At 43.1% G+C, this 21,387-nt stretch overlaps 1 protein-coding gene across 1 annotated transcript in view; it reads left to right on the plus strand.

Annotated features, from left to right (window-relative positions):
- The window catches only part of frj (membrane bound O-acyltransferase domain containing farjavit), a 179,931-nt gene that overhangs the window by 121,668 nt on the left and 36,876 nt on the right, over nt 1-21,387 (plus strand). Inside the window, exons 8-9 of the mRNA XM_080277842.1 lie at nt 1,149-1,287; nt 16,091-16,279. Coding sequence (XP_080133968.1) covers nt 1,149-1,287; nt 16,091-16,279 — 328 coding nt within the window. The remainder of the gene's footprint in view (nt 1-1,148; nt 1,288-16,090; nt 16,280-21,387) is intronic.

The raw sequence follows: 21,387 nt of genomic DNA on the forward strand, positions 1-21,387 counted from the left end.
CAGACTAACACCATTTTGACTCATTTTGAGTCATCGTATGTAATGGGGTTAATGTGGATTGCCAGCAGTACAGTGCTAGATATCCATGCAGGGCATATGACAGTGGAGAAAAAACATTTCTTCATTCTCCTGTTGTTTGTAGCAGGTTGCATAGCAATGCATAATTGAATAAGTGTGACGTGAGATGGCAGTATGTTATGACCCTCCATGTCATCATAAATGAAACTAGGACAGTGTTGGGTGGCTGTGGGATAAGAAGAGGGTTACTGTAAACTGTCTGTTCTTCTTGATTGTGGAGAGGGAATTCAAAATGCAACTGTCATTGAGCACTGCCTTGGCTGTAGCTCACACTCCCTTATAAATGGGTGGAGCTGTAGCTTGCATTCCAGAGGTTAACTGCTTCACTATAATGATGACATTAAAATTTCATTCCTACTGCTGTATCATTTTGATTTGTTTATAGAGGTTTCAGCACGCTTGCTTGCATCTACCTTGGCCACCTAATGATAGCGTTCCATGCTGCTTGATCTCTAGCAGCATCTGTAGTCCATAGTTGGAATAAATAAAAGGTTGAGATGGACCACACACTCTGCTCTTACAGTCTTGAGCCTAGATGGGGGAAACAGGAATAGCCCCAGCCCCATCCTGGCCCAAAGCCACATTGAGGGAGTCCATCCAATGTCTCCCTTCATGTGTGCCAGTAGTAATTGAGTAAACTACTCTGACTGTATGCCCATGCTGGTGCCAACCAGTGTCCTAGTAGGGTAAGATGTGTGAAGTGTAAAGTGCATATAGCATAGAGTACAGTGGACCATTTGAGAAATATGTTTGTGAGATTATGGTGACCTATTCTTCACGTTAATAAGACACTGAAAAAGCTCAGCAAAAGTGGATGGCCAGGAGCTAGTCCCAAGGGCTAGTGAAGCAGAAGCATCAGCTCTCTATATGAACAGCTTTTTCATCCTCTGTAGGGGTGCTGCCTTTATCAGCTGTAGTTACAGCCTACTTCCTACTGTGTATGTTTTTATTTATTCCACTTGCTAATTGAAGTGGGTTTTGTAAGCTGAGTAACATTGTTTGGTAGTAGAAAGAACAGAGTAAAAAAAGACATTACTGTCCTGAAGGAGTAAAAGATTTGTTGTTACCAGGGAGGCACTGACAATGCTGGCATCTGCATATTGGCACGGTGTGTACGCTGGCTACTACCTCTCCATGCTGACTGTGCCCTTCATTCTGGCAGTGGAGGATTATTATGACAAGCTGGTGCGCAGAAAGTTGGGTGAGAAGGTGGGTATTTAGTGCAAACATTATGTTGGGTGTATTCCAAAATATCACAACTTTGCTCATATACTTGACACTGCAGGTTGGGGAAATTGGAACTCAGTTTTATAAGTTGCAGTTGCACTTTTGTAGGCAGTTTTTGGTACATCCATACCCCAATATTCGGCAGTGTTGCATACCGGTGGGAGTGTTCGGTCAACGAATACGTTGGATATCGAAGCAGTTTTACCCCATAAGATACAGAAGAAAAGCCAGAGATGCATTCCAGACCCAAACCCAAACTCTCATACCGTACTTAGTCAGTAGAGGCTGATACAGAGACACCATAGGTAATGTAATTATCCTCGTAAACAATGCTATTGCTGTGATTGCACATGCAGGAAGGTACAGTATTCAGGCCAACAGATGCAGCAAGAGTGGATGAGTGGGCCAGGCAGGAGGGGGTCAGGGAGGATGGGAGGATGGGGAGCAAAACATGCTGTGGTGGGGGAGGATGGGGGAGACAAGTAGGGGTGGGGAAGGGTGGAGGGAGACAAGTGGGGGTGGGGAAGGGGGAGGGGACAGGGAGGGAGACCAGCAGGGGTGGGGGTGGGTGGGGGGATAGGGAAGGAGACTGGGAGGGAGACAAGACAGCCAGCTGCCCTGCTACCCCCCACCCTGGTCTCTCTCTCTCTCTCTCTCTCTCTCTCACACACACACACACACACACACACACACACACACACACACACACACACACACACACACACACACACACACACACACACACACACTTATAAACTCTTGACTAACATAAGAGTAGCATTTCATTATATGGATGAGGAAATGATGAAAAAATTGATAGTGGCCATGATCCGCCCCAGGTTAGAATATGCAGCGGTAGTGTGGTCCCCACACAAAAAGAAAGATATAAACAAGATTGAGAGAATACAAAGAACAGCAACCAAGATGGTCCCCAGTCTGACAGACCTGTCATACAGAGAGAGGCTGGAAAAACTGGATTTGCCTTCGTTAGAGGAAAGGAGAAAGAGGGGAGACATGATTGCGGTGTTCAGGACCATGGTGGGAGTAGATAAAATTGACAAAGAAGATCTGTTTGTATGGGATAAGAGAGCAACAAGAGGACATGGAATGAAATTGAAAAAGTCAAGCTGCTTGAAGGATATCAAGAAATATAGCTTTCCTTACAGAAGTATAGACTTATGGAATAGCCTGGACAAAGAGATCGTCCAGTCTAAAAACTTAAACGAGTTTAAAGTTAAATTTGACTTATTGAGAAACAGCGACGGAAACCCACGAGCATAGTACATTCCGTGTATATCACAATTAGGTATATTAGGTAAATACTTAAATATTTGGAACGACTTAGACAAAGAGGTGGTGCTTGAGAAAAACATTCATGTGTGTAAAGGTAGACTTGATAAATGTGGATATGGAGACAGGACAACACGAGCATTGCTCAATTCCTGTATACTACAAATAGGTAAATACACACACACACTGGACCAGCCAGAGTGAACAGACATGTCTCAACCACCTCTGCAAATCTTAAGTAGCGTCCAGGAATTATGTTTGTCCTGTCTCATATAGTCTTGTCTGAAGTTTAAAGTATTGTATGTTAATATAGTCTGCCAAAATGTAAAGAGCTGTTGTCAGTGAGTATACATGAATGTTCACAGGAATTTCAGTAACAGCTGTTAGTATTGTAACCAACCATCAAACATGGCCGACGGTGTAAACATTGAGGGACCTGAATTTCCAGGATTTGACAATGAAGCAAGTGTGATGGATTTAGTTAAAATGTTGATTTTGAGAAATTGTGAACTAGAAAAGAAAGTGGAGGATTTAGTATCAAGAAACATGCCCGAAAATACCAAAGACACTGTTCAAAGTCTAATACAGGCCAATGAGATGGCAAACTAGGAGATTGAGAATTTGAAATGAGAATGTATCGAATTAAGGAGAAAATCAGAATTGAGCAGTAACAAAACGGAGAACGTGAGTAGTATGTTAGAAGAGCAAAAGGCAAGGTGGGCACATGTGGAAGAACAGAAGTGGTTGGCTTAAGGGAAAGCATTCAGGAAGAAAGGGAAATAAACAAGAAAAAAATGGAAGAAAACATAGTGAAGATATTGAAGAAGAAAGAGAAAATAGTGAGAGTAACAGGAGAAAGGAGCAGATGTGTGGTAATATTTGGAAACAGGGAGGAGGAAGAAATGTTTAGATGTGTGAGACGTGTGAGAGACTCAAATCAAGTGCCTTATAGGAAAGTAGAGAAAAGACTAATGAGAGTTAATTCGTCATCAGAAAGTATAGTAAATGACATACTCAAAGTGACCTGGAAACTAAGTAAAGAGGCAAGGATGGAAAATATTATAAAAGGCATGGATGAGTGAAACTGCCTCCAGAGTGGAAAAAGGCTGTGATTGTACGCCTGTACAGAAATAAAGGTAAACGAAGTGAGTGCAAGTATTATCGTGGCATACGTTTATTGAATGTGGTAGGGAAGGTATATGGAAAAATTATAAAGTAAGAGAGATATCAGAAGTCCTAGCGAGTCATGAACAGGGTGTCTTTGGGAGTGGCAGAGGATGTGTGGATCAAATATTTGCAGTGAGACAGATAGCAGAGAAGGCTTGTGAGAAGGACCATAAGGTGCTTATGGCATTCATGGATCTGGAAAAAGCATAAGGATTGTGGAAGGTTTTGCACATGTACGGTGTAGACGTTAAGCTGCTAGGTGTTGTCAAGAGTTTTTATGATGGTAGTGAGGCATATGTAAGGGTCAATGGGCATCTAAGTGAATGGTTCACGATCAGTGTGGGCGTGCAACAAGATTGTGTGATGTCCCCATGGTTGTTCAATATATATATGGATGGGTTGATGAGAGAAGTACAAGCACGAGTAATGGAGAGAGGGAGGTCATTGGTAATGAATGGTGATGGATGGAATATAACAAATCTGTTGTATGCTGGTGATGCAGTACTGCGTGCAAATAGTGGACAAGAACTTGATAGGCTAGTGCAGAGTTTTGCAGAGGTCTGTGAGTGTTGTGCCTTGAGGGAAAATGTAGAAAAGAGTAAGTGATGGTTATTGAGAGAGAAGATGACTCCCAGTGCGATGTTACAGTGAATGGAGAGGGACTGGAATTGGTGAGAGAGTTCAAGTACCTGGGTACAGTGATAGAAAAGAGAGGAAAATGTGCAAAAGAAGTTGAAAGTAGAGTGGCACAAGGAAGGAAGATAGTTGGTGCAGTGAAGGCCTTGATAAGAAACAGAGGCATGAGTGTTGCAGCTGCACGAGGCTTACATAAAGGAGTGTTAGTGTCATCTTTTACATATGGATGTGAGACTGTGGTGTGGCACGAAAATGATAAGTCAAGAGTAAGAGCAGTGGAGATGGGATGGGACTGCTGAGGAATGTATGTGGAGTACAGAGGGTGGATGGGATACGAAATAATGTGATTCGTGAAAGGTGTGGAGTGAGGAAGTCGGTGGACACCAGAATCAAAGAGAGTGTCCTGAGATGGTATGTTCATGTGGAAAGAATGGATAACGATAGAGTGGTGAAAAAGGTATACCTGAGCGAATTTGTAGGAGGGCAAAAGCGAGGTAGGCCAAGGAGAAAGGGGAGAGATATGGTGGATGAGTGTTTGAGGAAGAGAGGTTTGGAAGTTGGTGAGGCTAGGGAACTGACAAGAGATCGATCTGTCTGGATGAGTGTTGTGAGGAGAAGTGCATGATCAGGGATTTGGCACCCCTTTTTAACGTGGCAGTGTCCAGATTGACTCAATCGGATATGTTTATGCGAAGCTACAGAACGTGGTGAATGTTTTTGGCGTATCTGATGGAGCCAGGATTCCGGGGGCTTGCATGATGAGTGAATGGAAGTGTGGCCCATTGCATTGGGCAAATTTGGGCTATCTGGATATTGCTACTCCTCACCGTGCCCTAGGGTGGGAAAGGAGGTCCGGATGATGATGATGAAGAATAGATTTGAATGAAGAGGAAAGAGAAGTTTTAAAATCCTTGAAGGAACGCACAAAGGAAAAAAATGACAGGAGGACAGAGGATTTTTTTTTTTTTTTTGTTTTTTTTTTTTTTTTTTTTTATGGATATGAAAGTAATGAAGTGGTATGTGAGGAACTAGAAGTGAAGGAAACAAGGGGGATGGATGTGAATATGAAAAAGAGAACAATGAGTAAAGGTAATACCAGGGCAGTAAGTCTAAGTATCATGTATAGTAATGTAGATGGGTTAACATTTAAGAAAGGGGAAATTGGAGACTATATAAATGAAACCTGGAATTGTTTGCTTGGTGGAGAATAAATTGCCCCGAGATGTTGATACAAAATAATTTGGATGGAACAATTATAATATGATGGTAGGTGGGGGCACTCACCATCCATTCACTTGATGTAGTGCTGCTCTTGGGTGTCTGCCCTATGGTCTCCTCCAGCCTTCTTTCCCTTCATCCTGTTCTGTATTTCTTTCCCTTATTCTTTCCTCGTCCTTCTGCCTATGGGTGACTTTTCACTCCCTCTTTTGTGTTTCTTTCCTTCATTCCTCAGTGACTCTACACTGAGTGACATGCTAAATGGTTTATGTTACATCAGGAAACCGTTTACTACGCTGAGTGGTAACCATATAACCAAATTTTGGCACCTGGTGGTGTAATGGGTAATTAGGGAGCTCCAATCAGATTGAGCCGGTGCAGATTCATATCCAAGGGGTGATTGGGGTTTATTGCTCACATAATGCCACTTTCGGATGAATGAGGCCAGTCACTCTCATCTTAAATGTCAGGACCATCTTGCCTAGCCCCAGGCTGCTATGCTGCTCATGGGGCAACGTAGGGTTGGGTGATGAATTAAAAAAAAAAAATTATAAAAATATTTGGATGAAGGATAGAGAAAGCAAGTTTGGAGGAGGTGTAATAATTTTAATCTGTACTGAAGGTAAGAACAAAAAATACAGAAATTGAAAGGACCAAGGCTGAACTTTTGGGAATGGAAATAGAGGACTGTTATGGAGAAAAAATAGATTTAATAATTCATGATATGCCCCTCCAAACAAGGGCATGGACAAAAGAAGATTATGAACAGTTAATAAGAGAATCCATTATTAAGCTAAAAATATTAATTGAGCAAAGAAATAGAATAATAATCATGGGAGATTTTAATTTTATAGAAGTTGATTGGGAAAGTATGGATGCTGAGAACAATGAGGTATCATAGGGAAATAATGGAATTGGTGATGGCAAACATGTTCATCATCATCATCATCATCATCATCATCATCATCATCTAGACCTCCTTTCCCACCTAAGGGCAGAGTGAGGAGTAGCAATGTCCAGACAGCCCAAATTTTGCCCAATCCAATGGGCCACACTTCCATTCGCTCACCATTCAAGCCTTCAGAATCCTGGCTCTATCTGATGTGCCAAAAAGATTCACCACATTCTGTAGCTTCACCTAAACACATCCAATAGAGTCAATCCAAACGCTGTCATGTTAAAAGGGGGTGCCAAAGCCCTGATCATGTGCTTCTTCTCACAATATTCATCCAGCCAGCTCGATCTCTTGTCAGCTCTCTAGCCTCACCGACTTCCAAACCTCTCTTCCTCATACACTCATCCACCATATCCCTCCACCTTCTCCTTGGCCTACCTCGCCTCCTCTGTCCTTCAGATTCACTCAGATATATCTTTTTCACCACTCTATCGTTATCTGTTCTCTCCACATGACCATACCATCTCAGTACACTCTTTGATTCTGGTGTCCACAACCTTCCTCACCCCACATCTTTCACTAATCACATTAGTTTGTATTCTATCCACTCTCTGTACTCCACATACATTCCCCAGCAGTCCCATCTCCACTGCTCTTACTCTTATCATTTTCATGCCACACCATAATCTCACATCCATATGTTAAAGTTAGCACTAACACTCCCTCATGTAAGCCTCGTGCAGCTTTAACACTCAAGCCTTTGTTTCTTATCAAGGCCTTCACTACACCAGCTATCTTTATTGCTTGTGTCACTCTACTTTCAACTTCTTTTGCACATTTTCCTCTCTTTTCTATCACTGTATCCAGGTATTCGAACTCTCTCACCAATTCCAGTCTCTCTCCATTCACTGCAACTTTGCACTGGGAGTCACCTTCTCTCTTAACCCTTTAACCGCGGGCATTGTTTTGCCCCGACTGGCCTCTCCCGCGGGGGTTCCAGCCAAAATGTAAACAAACTTTAAACCTTTATAACTCTGCACAGAATAAATCTAGAGCGAAAAATGAGGTACCATTAGAAAGTACTAACCTTCGGCTTTGCAATGATGTAGGTTTCATGATTTCGTTGACTATCGCTGGATGGGCAGTGCCATTAGGAGTGAGCGATCTAAAATCACTATTTTTCGCTCGCACACCATTACCAAATGCCAACCTCATTCTGATGATAATACTATAAACATATATGAACACTGCACATACGATAAACACCCACTCTGTGTTCACTGAGGCAGGTAAAAGGCACTGTAATTGCCCGCACTTCACTGCCACATCAGCGATGTTGTAATCACTATTTTTCGCTCACACACCATTACCAAATGCCAACCTCATTCTGATAATACTATAAACATATATGAACACTGCACATACGATAAACACCCACTCTGTGTTCACTGAGGCAGGTAAAAGGCACTGTAATTGCCCGCACTTCACTGCCGCATCAGCGGTGTTGTAATCACTATTTTTCGCTCACACACCATTACCAAATGCCAACCTCATTCTGATAATAATACTATAAACATATATGAACACTGCACATACGATAAACACCCACTCTGTGTTCACTGAGGCAGGTAAAAGGCACTGTAATTGCCCGCACTTCACTGCCACATCAGCGGTGTTGTCACTCACACAGCTGGACAGATACTGATGCGTGTTTGGTCAGGGGTGGGGTGGGGGGCCCAGGGGGTGGGAGGTGGGGGCCCGGGGGGTGGGAGGAGGGAGGTGGGGGTTGGCTGGAGTGAAAGAACTTAATAGCTACTCTCCCTTGAAACAATTGGCGCACGGAAAAAATGCGCGGTATTCAAAATATTCACAAACATTCGAGAATGACACCCGCGGTTTGGTCCAGTTTTTGCAATGTCATTCTGGGATGACACCCGCGGTTAAAGGGTTAATAACCATCACTTACTCGTTAATATATTTACTCTCAAGGACAGACCCTCACAGACATCAGCAAAACTCTGCAGTTGTCTACCAGGTTCTTGTACAGTATTAGCAAGTAGCACTGCATCATCAGCATGCAACAAATTTGAGATATTCCACCCATCACCATTCATTACCAAGGCCATCTCCCTATCCATTACCCGTGTTTTTACTTCTTTCATCACCCCATCCATATACTTATTGAACAACCATAGGGACATCACAGAACCTTGTTGCATGCCCACACCAGTCATGAACATCTTAATTAATTAAAGAAAATACAAAAATTAGAGATGACAAACCATCAAGGCTGGATTTAGCACTGTATTCACAAAGGACCCAAATGATGTGAAGAACATAACCCACCAATGCCTCTTTGGTAAAAGTGATCATGTGGTTATTGAGATGGAAGTGGTGGGAGTAAGGGAAGGAGAAAGAGATGAAAAGCACACAGAGAAAATAGATACAATTATGGGAAGGCAAACTTTGCTTCCCTGAAGAGAAAAATTAATGTAATCAGAAATGTTAATGAGAAATATGAGTTATTGATAGAAGTATATAACACAGGAGTTAGTAAATATGTCCTGAAATTCTCCACAGCAATGGAAAGGCAGAAAGAATGGTTTAACAATAGGTGTAGAATGGCACTTGAGGCAAGAAAAAAAGCATGGAATAAAGTGATAAGAAAGTATAGTGAAAGGGCTTGGGAGGAGTACAAGCAGGTAAGAAATGAATATGTAAGGGTGCAGAGAGAGAAGAAAGGAAATATTAAAAAGATATCATAAATAAATGTAAAGAAGAGCCTAAGCTATTTTATAGGTTGTAAATGGGAAAGTGAAAGTTAAGGAAAATATAATATGATTGAGGGATGGAGATGAAACTGATGAAAGAGAAGAAGAATTGTGCGAAATAATGAACAGCAAGCTGCAGTCAGTCTGTGTGTTGGAAGAGGAATTTAGGGAAACTGAAATTGAACGCGGATGGCGAGAATGGCGGAAATTGCAGTTGACGTGAATGAGGTGCTACAGCTGATGAGGGACTTGGATGTGAGGAAAGCAATGGGAACAGACGGTGTGGCTGGATGGATCCTAAAGGAATGTGCTGACCAATTAGTGTGGCCTGTTTATGTCATCATTAAGAGCTGTCTGGAAAATGGACAGTTACCTTAAGACTTGAAAAGAGCAAATTTTGTGCCAGTCTTCAAGGGAGGAGATAGGGAAGATCCACTCAGTTATAGGCCTGTATCACTTACCAGTGTTGTTTGTAAAATGGGAAAATTATTAGAAAAAAATGAATAAAGTATTTAGAAGAAAATGAAGAGATAACACTAAGACAATTTGGTTTTGGGGAAGGAAGCTCTTGTGTTACTGACTTATTAAGTTTCTGTAGTAGGGCAAAGGAAGGAGTATGTATAGTTGTGAGTAAAAGATGGAAGAGGAGCATAAGACAGTATGGATCGGTTGGGTCAAGGATTGTGTGGGTAAAGTTGAAAGTTGGAATACAAATGTGGGCGATTGTGTGTGTGTATGCACCAACGCAAGATCGTGCTAGAAGAGTGAGAGAAGAGTTCTGGACAAATGTGGAAGTGTGCATGGAAAAGTTTGGAAGGAATGAGAGAGTGTTTTTGATTGGTGATATGAATGGTAAAGTTGGGAATGTGAAGGTGGATGGAATAGTTGGTGAGTGGGGTGTGCCTGCTGAGATAGATGAGAATGGGAGTGCATTAGTGGACATTTGTGCTGGGAGGGGGTTGGTGATAGCCAATACCCTCTTCAGGCATAAAATGATCCACAGGTATACATGGCGAGTGATGAGAAGGGTGGGTGGTGAACTGAATGAAAGGAAGGCAATGATTGATTATGTGTGTGTGGATGAAAGGATGCGAAGATGTGTAAAGGATGCAAGAGTGTATAGAGGTTGGGGGAGTGGACTTTCTGACCACTACTTGGTGGTGGCCAGAATTAGAATGCAAGTAAGATGGAGGAATAGAAGAAGGGAAAGACGAGAGGAAGGAGTAGTTGCAAGGAGTGTGGAAAGGTTACAAGAGGATGAGAAAAAGGCAGAGTATAAGAGAGAAATGGAGGAGCGATTGGGCAAATATGAATTGGAGCAGATGGGAGAAGTGGAAGGTGTGTGTAAGATATTTACAGAAGAAATATGTGCAGCATGTGATGTGGTGTGTGGAAGGAAGAGAAGACGGAGGGGGGTGCAAGGAACAGCGTGATGGACTGAAGAGGTGAGAGAGGCTGTGGCACAAAAGAAGAAAGCATACAATGAATGGATGAGAAATAGGGGCGTGGAAGAAGTTGAGAGGCGGAAGAGAGAGTTATATGTGGAAAGAAAGAGACAGGTGAAAAGATTAGTAAGAGAGAGTAAGAAGAGAGTGGATGAGGAATTTGGAAGGAATTTGAGTGTAAAGTGGAGGGACTGTAAGAAAATGTTCTGGAGAGAAGTGAAAAGAGTAAGACAGGGTGGAAGTGAAGTTAGCAGGGGAGTGAAAGATAAAAATGGTAGATTACTAGTGAAGAAGGGAGAAAAAGTGAGCAGATGGAGAGAACACTTTAAGGAATTGTTAAACATAGAGGATGGAAGTAATGCGAGTATAAGTGGCTGGGAGAAGGAGGGAGGTGAGAAGACAGGAAGAAATCAGTAGGATAGAAGTTGTGGAAGCAATGAAGAAAGTTAAATTGGGGAAAGCCCCAGGAATTGATGGAGTGTGTGGTGAAATGCTGAAGCATGGGGGAGAGATAGTAGTAGAATGGATGTGGAAGATGTGCAGATTGGCCTGGGAGGAAGGTAGAGTCCCGGAGGATTGGAAGTCAGGTATAATTATTCCCTTGTACAAAGGAAAAGGGGAAAATGAAGTGTGGTAATCATAGGGGCATTTGTCTTCTTAGTATAATAGGTAAAGTGTATGGTAGGATACTTATAGACAGAGTTAGAGAAAGAACAGAGAAATTAGTTGGAGAAGAACAGGGAGGCTTTAGGAAGGGAAGAGGTTGTGTAGATCAGATATTCATTCTTAGATCTTTAGTGGAAAAGTTTCTAGAGAAGGGAAAGAAGTTGTATGCGGCTTTCATGGATTCAGAGAAAGCATATGACATGGTGGATAGACAAGGATTGTGGAAAGTGTTAAGAATATATGGAGTAGATGGGAAGTTGTTGAATGCTGTGAAGAGTATGTACGATGGTGCGAAGGCTGCAGTGTGTGTGGATGGTGAACTAAGTGAATTTTTCTCTTTTAATGTTGGGTTGAAACAGGGATGTGTCATGTCTCCATGGTTGTTCAATCTGTACATGGATGGGGTAATAAAAGAGGTACAAGGTAGGGTAGTGGATGTTGGAGTGGCCCTGGTGAGAGAGGATAGTGTTTGGAAACTCCCTGTACTGTTGTTTGCAGATGATACTGTGTTGTTGAGTGAAGACGAAGGGGAGCTGCAAGGCTTGGTGGATGAGTTTGGGAGAGTGTGTAATAAACGGAATCTAAAGGTGAATGTAGGGAAGAGTAAAGTGATGGTCTTTGAGAGAGGTGAAGTTAGTGAATGTACAGTGAGGTTGGATGGTGAGGAATTGGAAAATGTGAGTACGTTTAAGTACTTGGTAGTGTGATGAGTAAGGATGGAGGTTTGGAGGGTGAAGTGCTTGAAAGGGTACAGCAGGGAAGAAAGGTTTGCTGGTTCTTTGAAAGCAGTGATAAGAAACAGGGAAGTGAGCATGGAAGTAAAAAAGTTACTACATGACAGTATTGTGATACCAACTCTAACGTATGGATGTGAAGCTTGGACATTGTTGGAAGGACACAAGTCAAGAGTGAGAGCAGTGGAAATGAGTTATTTAAGAGGAGCCTGTGGAGTCACGTGGAGAGACAGGCTGACGAATGAGGATATAAAGGAGCGTTGTGGTGTGGATGTGGATGTGATAGGAAGCGTTATGAGGAACACACTGAGGTGGTTTGGCCATGTGGAGAGGATGGAGGGTGAAAGACTGACGAAGAGAGTGTATGTGAGTGAGGTAGAGGGGGGAAGAGGGAGGGGGAGGCCGAGGATGAGATGGAGGGATGGGGTGGAGAGGTATATGAGAGAGGGGGGTGTGAGTTGGGAGCAGGGCAGTGAAATGGCGGGGGACAGGGCGACTTGGAGGCGATTTGTTTGTGGCCACCCCAAACGGGATTGAGGCGTCTGGCAATAGATAGATAGAGACTTTGTGTATTCATCCGCCCATGCCTATGGTTGCCAGGTTGTCCTCTTAGCATCCTCCACACCGCATCACGCAATGCGTAACCACATGAGCCCAGTTTGCTTCAGGAATTCATGGCGTCTACAGGTGTTTTTTGCATTTGCCCCAGCCACTCTCTGTTTGAAAAGTGTTCCTTTGTGAGTTCATGAAAAATGCAAATGCTATTGTTGTTGTTACAATCCCAGGCTTATTTGGATATGAACCTAGTGAACTGGGAGCCAAAGTTTCCATATTCCACCATTCTCCTTTTGGAGGGTAGGGAAGGAGTTGTGGAGAGGAGAAAGTGTGAGAGAATGGGAGTATGGATGGGGTATATGTGCAGGAGTAGGTGAGAATGAGAGGGCAAAGGAAGGAGTATGTATAGTTGTGAGTAACAGATGGAAGAAGAGCATAAGACAGTATGGATCAGTTGGGTCAAGGATTGTGTGGGTAAAGTTGAAAGTTGGAATACAAATGTGGGCGATTGTGTGTGTGTATGCGCCAACGCAAGATCGTGCTAGAAGAGTGAGAGAAGAGTTCTGGACAAATGTAGAAGTGTGCATGGAAAAGTTTGGAAGGAATGAGAGAGTGTTTTTGATCGGTGATATGAATGGTAAAGTTGGGAATGTGAAGGTGGATGGAATAGTTGGTGAGTGGGGTGTGAATTCTGAGATAGATGAGAATGGGAGTGCGTTAGTGGACATTTGTGCTGGGAGGAGGTTGGTGATAGCCAATACCCTCTTCAGGCAAAAAATGATCCACAGGTATACATGGCGAGTGATGAGAAGGGTGGGTGGTGAACTGAATGAAAGGAAGGCAATGATTGATTATGTGTGTGTGGATGAAAGGATGCGAAGATGTGTAATGGATGCAAGAGCTTATAGAGGTTGGGGGAGTGGACTTTCTGACCACTACTTGGTGGTGGCCAGAATTAGGATTCAAGTAAGATGGAGGAATAGAAGAAGGGAAAGACGAGAGGAAGGAGTAGTTGCAAGGAGAGTGGAAAGGTTACAAGAGGATGAGAAAAAGGCAGAGTATAAGAGAGAAGTGGAGGAACGATTGGGCAAATATGAATTAGAGCAGATGGGAGAAGTGGAAGGTGTGTGTAGGATATTTACAGAAGAAATATGTGCAGCATGTGATGTGGTGTGTGGAAGGAAGAGAAGACGGAGGGGGGTGCAAGGAACAGTGTGGTGGACTGAAGAGGTGAGACAGGCTGTGGCACAAAAGAAGAAAACATACAATGAATGGATGAGAAATAGGGGCGTGGAAGAAGTTGAGAGGCGGAAGAGAGAGTTATATGTAGAAAGAAGGAGAGAGGTGAAAAGATTAGTAAGAGAGAGTAAGAAGAGAGTGGATGAGGAATTTGGAAGGAATTTGAGTGTAAAGTGGAGGGACTGTAAGAAAATGTTCTGGAAAGAGGTGAAAAGAGTAAGACAGGGTGGAAGTGAAATTAGCAGGGGAGTGAAAGATAAAAATGGTAGATTACTAATGGAGAAGGGAGAAAAAGTGAGCAGATGGAGAGAACACTTTAAGGAATTGTTGAACATAGAGGATGGAAGTAATGCGAGTATAAGTGGCTGGGAGAAGGAGGGAGGTGAGAAGACAGGAAGAAATCAGTAGGATTGAAGTTGTGGAAGCAATGAAGAAAGTTAAATTGGGGAAAGCCCCAGGAATTGATGGAGTGTGTGGTGAAATGCTGAAGCATGGGGGAGAGATAGTAGTAGAATGGATGTGGAAGATGTGCAGATTGGCCTGGGAGGAAGGTAGAGTCCCGGAGGATTGGAAGTCAGGTATAATTATTCCCTTGTACAAAGGAAAAGGGGAAAAGGAAGTGTGGTAATCATAGGGGCATTTGTCTTCTTAGTATAATAGGTAAAGTGTATGGTAGGATACTTATTGACAGAGTTAGAGAAAGAACAGAGAAATTAGTTAGAGAAGAACAGGGAGGCTTTAGGAAGGGAAGAGGTTGTGTAGGTCAGATATTCATTCTTAGATCTTTAGTGGAAAAGTTTCTAGAGAAGGGAAAGAAGTTGTATGCGGCTCTCATGGATTTGGAGAAAGCATATGACAGGGTGGATAGACAAGGATTGTGGAAAGTGTTAAGAATATATGGAGTAGATGGGAAGTTGTTGAATGCTGTGAAGAGTATGTACGATGGTGTGAAGGCTGCAGTGTGTGTGGATGGTGAACTAAGTGAATTTTTCTCTTTTAATGTTGGGTTGAAACAGGGATGTGTCATGTCTCCATGGTTGTTCAATCTGTACATGGATGGGGTAATAAAAGAGGTACAAGGTAGGGTAGTGGATGTTGGAGTGGCCCTGGTGAGAGAGGATAGTGTTTGGAAACTCCCTGTACTGTTGTTTGCAGATGATACTGTGTTGTTGAGTGAAGACGAAGGGGAGCTGCAAGGCTTGGTGGATGAGTTTGGGAGAGTGTGTAATAAACGGAATCTAAAGGTGAATGTAGGGAAGAGTAAAGTGATGGTCTTTGAGAGAGGTGAAGTCAGTGAATGTACAGCGAGGTTGGATGGTGAGGAATTGGAAAATGTGAGTACGTTTAAGTACTTGGGTAGTGTGATGAGTAAGGATGGAGGTTTGGAGGGTGAAGTGCTTGAAAGGGTACAGCAGGGAAGAAAGGTTGCTGGTTCTTTGAAAGCAGTGATAAGAAACAGGGAAGTGAGCATGGAAGTGAATAAGTTACTACATGACAGTATTGTGATACCAACTCTAATGTATGGAAGTGAAGCTTGGACGTTGTTGGAAGGACACAAGTCAAGAGTGAGAGCAGTGGAAATGAGTTAGTTAAGAGGAGCCTGTGGAGTCACATGGAGAGACAGGCTGACGAATGAGGATATAAAGGAGCATTGTGGTGTGGATGTGGATATGATAGGAAGCGTTATGAGGAACACACTGAGGTGGTTTGGCCATGTGGAGAGGATGGAGGGTGAAAGACTGACGAAGAGAGTGTATGTGAGTGAGGTGAAGGGGGGAAGAGGGAGGGGGAGGCCGAGGATGAGATGGAGGGATGGGGTGGAGAGGTATATGAGAGAGGAGGGTATGAGTTGGGAGCAGGGCAGTGAAATGGCGGGGGACAGGGTGACTTGGAGGCGATTTGTTTGTGGCCACCCCAAACGGGATTGAGGCGTCTGGCAATAGATAGATAGATAGAAAGCAGAGCTGCCTGGTTATTTAAGTGCCAACACGTGATGGTATAACTCTTCACAACGTTCTTGTAGTGAAAAGGTTAGGCAAGTTCATCCTTGATTCACTACTCAGTATATTAATTGATTAATGTTAAAATACCACCTAACTGGGAAAAAATTATGCCAACAATAATGATGATACTATGAAGATAATAAACAACCACATCTGTCCCTCTCAGTGTCAGAAAGCATATGACTGGTTCTCGTGGTTCGTGAAGATGCAGAACTTTGCATACATGGGGATGGCGTTCCTGCTGCTTCGCGTCAACACCACTCTCCATTATTGGCATTCCATTGGCTTTCTGTACCATGGCCTCATCATCATCATGCACTGTATTGCCCAGTACGTCAACCTGATCATTGGCAAGGTTAGTTTGTGTTCCTACCTAATTGTTCTTACGTAATTGTATCTTCACAGGAATGAGTCAAGCTCGTACTGTCCTGTGCATTAAACCATTTTTATCAGACATATCCTTAAATTTGTGAATAGTTTTGGCAAGCACTACTTCATTCAGTAGTGCATTCCACTGATCAGTTGCCCTGTTTGGGAAACCGAATATCCTAACTTCTTTATCGCCTCTCTTTTTATGTAGTTTTTTGCAGTGTCCTCTTGCTGATGCTTCTCCATAGATTATATATTCATTTATGTCTGTTTTCTCCTCCCCTGAGATGCATTTATATAGCATAATCATGTCTCCTTCTTTCCTTCTCTCCTGTAGTGTTGGTAGATTCAGTTTTTCTGATCTTACATAGTAGCTTAGATCCCTTAAGCTTGGTATCCATCTTGTAGCTGCCCTTTGTACTTTTTCAGTCTTATGTATGTATTCTTTGAGTTGAGGATTCCATGCTACTGATGCATAATCCAGGGTTGGTCTGATGAATGATGTTATCTTTCTCAACATGTCTTCATTTATATATATGAATGCTATTCTCATATTAGCAAGCAATGTATACATGTTACGTACCTTCTCACTGATATGGTCATCTGGAGATAGTCTGTTATTGATAATTACTCCTAGATCGTTCTCTCTTTCTGATATGTGTAGGGTTGCTCTTCCTAACTTATAATCCCAGTCTGGTCGTGTCTCAGTTTTACCAAATTTAATTACATGACACTTGTCCACATTGAATTCCATTTGCCATTTATTGCCGCATTCATTAAGCTTATTTAATTCCTCTTGCAGCTCTTTGCAAGAATCAGTGTTAGTAATTTTCCTATGTACTTTTGCTTCATATGCTAGCATATTTAGTTAGCTTTCATTTCCATTATTACCGTCTGTCATTTATATATTTTAAAAACATAATTGGTGCCAGCACGAAGCCCTGTGGCACTCCGCTGGTCACTTCCCTCCATGATGAGTAATTTCCCCTTCATATTGTTCTCATTTCCCTTTTTCTAAGAAAATCCTACATCCAACGGTACAGATTGCCTTGAATACCTCCTTGATGGTAAGTTTCCATAAAAGTCTTTGGAGCAGTACTCTGTCAAATGCTTTCTTAAAATCTAAATAGATACAGTCCACCCATCCTTCTCTTTTCTGTAATGTTTCTGTAACTCTATCATAGTAGCTTAATAGATTAGTAACACATGGTTTTCCCTTTCTAAAACCAAACTCCCTCTCTATTATCATACTGTGTTCTTCTAGATGTTTTACCCAAACTTTCCCTGTCAGCTTTTCTAGTATCTTATTTACAACACTGGTTAGTGATACTGGTCGGTAGTTGAGTGGATTTTGTATATTCCCTTTCTTGAATAGGGGAACAATGTTTGCTTTCTTCCAAATGTTAGGTAGTTTGCCTCGACCTAAGGATTCCGTAAATATTAAATACAATGGTCTGCTTAACTCTTCACCACCATTCGACAAGACCAGGCAGATGGCGGTGGCGGAGGACTCATCACCCTGGTACACAAATCCATCAACTTTGCAGATACCAGTGCACACACAAAGTCACTCCCCCCACATGACACCACAACAGAAATACAATCAGTTAAAATATGCACTGGTAACAAATCACACATAACAATCACTAACACATACATTCCTCCCCAGTTGTCCCCCACAGTACCACACAATTACTCTCCACAGATACACCACATCACTAACATACCCAACATCATCCTGGGTGGTGATTTCAATGCCAAGGCGTCAGCCTGGCATGCCAACAACCCTGACACAGACAGAGGGCTGGTACTACAATCCCAGACAGATCATCTTTTCATACTGAATAATCTACATCAACATATTCATATCCCATACCAAGCCCTCTTCCTCCCATCATCTCCAGACATCACCTTCTGCTCCCCAAACCTCGCCCCCACTACATCATGGAGAGTGGTCAAAACCCTAGGTTCTGATCACCTCCCAATCATCATCACTGCCAAAACCAGAACCACCCCAGCTGGCCACAAACACACACACACAAATTATAAGAGAGCCAACTGGGAGGCCTTTGTAAGTGAAACAGAACAACATTTCGAAACACTAAACAGTACACCCATCACAAACATCAACACCGCTGTGCACACTTTCAATACAATTATACAAATCGCAGACAAAAGACACATCCCTAGAGGCAACAGAAAGAGACACAACCCCAACTTCACACCAGAAATTCAAGGCCTCATCAGACAATGAGACACACTGCGACCCTCCCCAACACCCCATACAGAAGACACCATACAACAAATACAAGAACTCAACACTCAAATAAACAATAAAATATCAGAACAGCAAACACTCAACTGGAAAAATTACCTCCAAACACTCGACCACAATACAAACACCAGTAAACTCAACAAAACACTAAACAGCATCACACTTTCCATCAGCAACACCACATAATCACATGCTGCCATCACAACAACAGACACCATACCCTCAAACAAACAACAAGCAAACACTCTCATCAATCACTTTTCACAAGTCAGCCATCTAAACCCCCATCCCGAAGACCGATGTATCATCTAATGTAAGAGATAGTTCCTCACAGATCCAGACTACGCACCTTTCACTTACAACCAGACGAAGCACATCATTAACATCCTCAAACACTCATCTGTCTGTGGACCAGACAACATAAGCAACATTCACCTTAAACACCTTGGAACACAAGGCATACAAGCACTCACCAGCATATCATACTTCAGCTACCCACACAACATAATACCCAACATCTGGAAGCATGGCATTATCATCACTATCCCTAAACTCAACAAAGACCCCAGGTTACCCTCCTCACACTGCCCCATCACACTCCTTTGCACCCCCTCTAAAGTCACTGAATGACTGGTACTACAACTAGTCACACATCACATTCCCCTAACCCAGTCACAACATGGCTTTAGGCCACTACATTCCACAAACACCCTTCTTACAGACCTTACACAGAGAGTTTTTGATGGCATGAATTCAGCTAGGCCACCACACAGAACACTCCTAGTCACACTAGACATTAGCAGAGCTTTTGATGTCATCCCCTGCCACAACCTCACAAACAAAATACTCAACACAAACATGCACAATAACACAAAAAGATGGCTGGCAAACTACTTAGCAGGCAGATGTGCACACGTAACATTTGCCGGTCAGTCTTCTAACATCAGAAACTTCACAAACGGCGTCCCCTAAGGATCTGTTTTGTCCCCTACTCTCTTTAACCTATACTTGCACGACATACCCACACCCCACACACCACAGATATACATAGCTTCCTGTGTAAATTATATAACACTTACATGTATGCACCATACATGCAAACACAGCTGCACACATCATGCAGCCCTACCTCAACACACTACACGAATGGTTCACCACAAACAGGCTCAAAATAGCCCCAGCCAAATCTGCAGTGACCCTTCTCACAAACTGGACAGCAGAACACAGTCACATCCCACACCTCACCATAAACAACACTCTCCACACACACACACACACACACACACACACACACACACACACACACACACACACACACACACACACACACACACACACACACACACACACACACACACACACACACACACACACACACACACACACACACACACACACACACACACACACACACACACACACACACACACACACACACACACACACACACACACACACACACACACACACACACACACACACACACACACACACACACACACACACACACACACACACACACACACACACACACACACACACACACACACACACACACACACACACACACACACACACACACACACACACACACACACACACACACACACACACACACACACACACACACACACACACACACACACACACACACACACACACACACACACACACACACACACACACACACACACACACACACACACACACACACACACACACACACACACACACACACACACACACACACACACACACACACACACACACACACACACACACACACACACACACACACACACACACACACACACACACACACCTTGGTGTAACATACAATACATTAATGTCATTTAAACAACACATCACAAACATTAAAAGTAAAATAACACCAAGACTTAATGCCTTGAGGTCACTTGCCCATACAACATTCGGACACAACAAACAAACCACTACTACAGTATACAAACAATACATATGTTCAGTGATGAATTATGCAAGCCCTGCCTGGGCTTCTAACCTCACTTTAATACACTACAACACTCTACAGACCATACAGAACAAGGCCCTAGAAATAATCACGGGCAGCACAGCTACTACACCCACAGACCACCTTCATCAAGAAACCAAAGTCCTCAAAGTCAAGGATCATCTAGACATGAGAGGCACCCAGATTCTTGCTGCAGCCTCCAGAAACCCACAACATCCACTACATTACATGGCAGCACATCCACCCACACCAAGGAACATCAAAACAACACACAGCACACAATATCATACACATATACTGTCATCTTTCCCCCCTCGCCCATCTCAGACCAGGTTCCAGAAGCATATCCACACTTAAATCACTCGCCGCTCCATTCAGTCACTTAAAGACAACACACAGCTGCATGCACGGCCTCCTGACATCCACCTCTCCAAATGCTATCTCCATCGGGAGGACAGGGTCCATCTGGCCAGGCTGAGATGTGGGCACCATCCAGCCCTCTTATGCTACCAGAAGAGGCTGGATGACTCCATCGCTGATGCCTGTCCAGGATGCAGCACAGCTCCCCATACTATTAAGCACATCATGGAAAACTGCATTGCACACAATCACCTACGCCAGCAACACAACATACACTCTTTGAGAGCTCTGTGGGAAAGCCCGGTCTCAGCCATGGCCTTCCTAAGGGACTCGGGGCTGTTTGGCCAGACTGCCTAGGGAACAACTACTGCTACTACTACAACTCTTCAGCACATTCATGTAGCACCCAACCTGAAATTCTGTCAGGACCATTTGCTTTTCCTTTGTCCAATTTACGTAACTCTTACTG

The sequence above is a fragment of the Coenobita brevimanus genome, chromosome 71 (assembly GCF_032717465.1).
Source record: "Coenobita brevimanus isolate Jiangsu-jjx chromosome 71, ASM3271746v2, whole genome shotgun sequence".
Classification (NCBI taxonomy): Eukaryota; Metazoa; Arthropoda; class Malacostraca; order Decapoda; family Coenobitidae; genus Coenobita; species Coenobita brevimanus.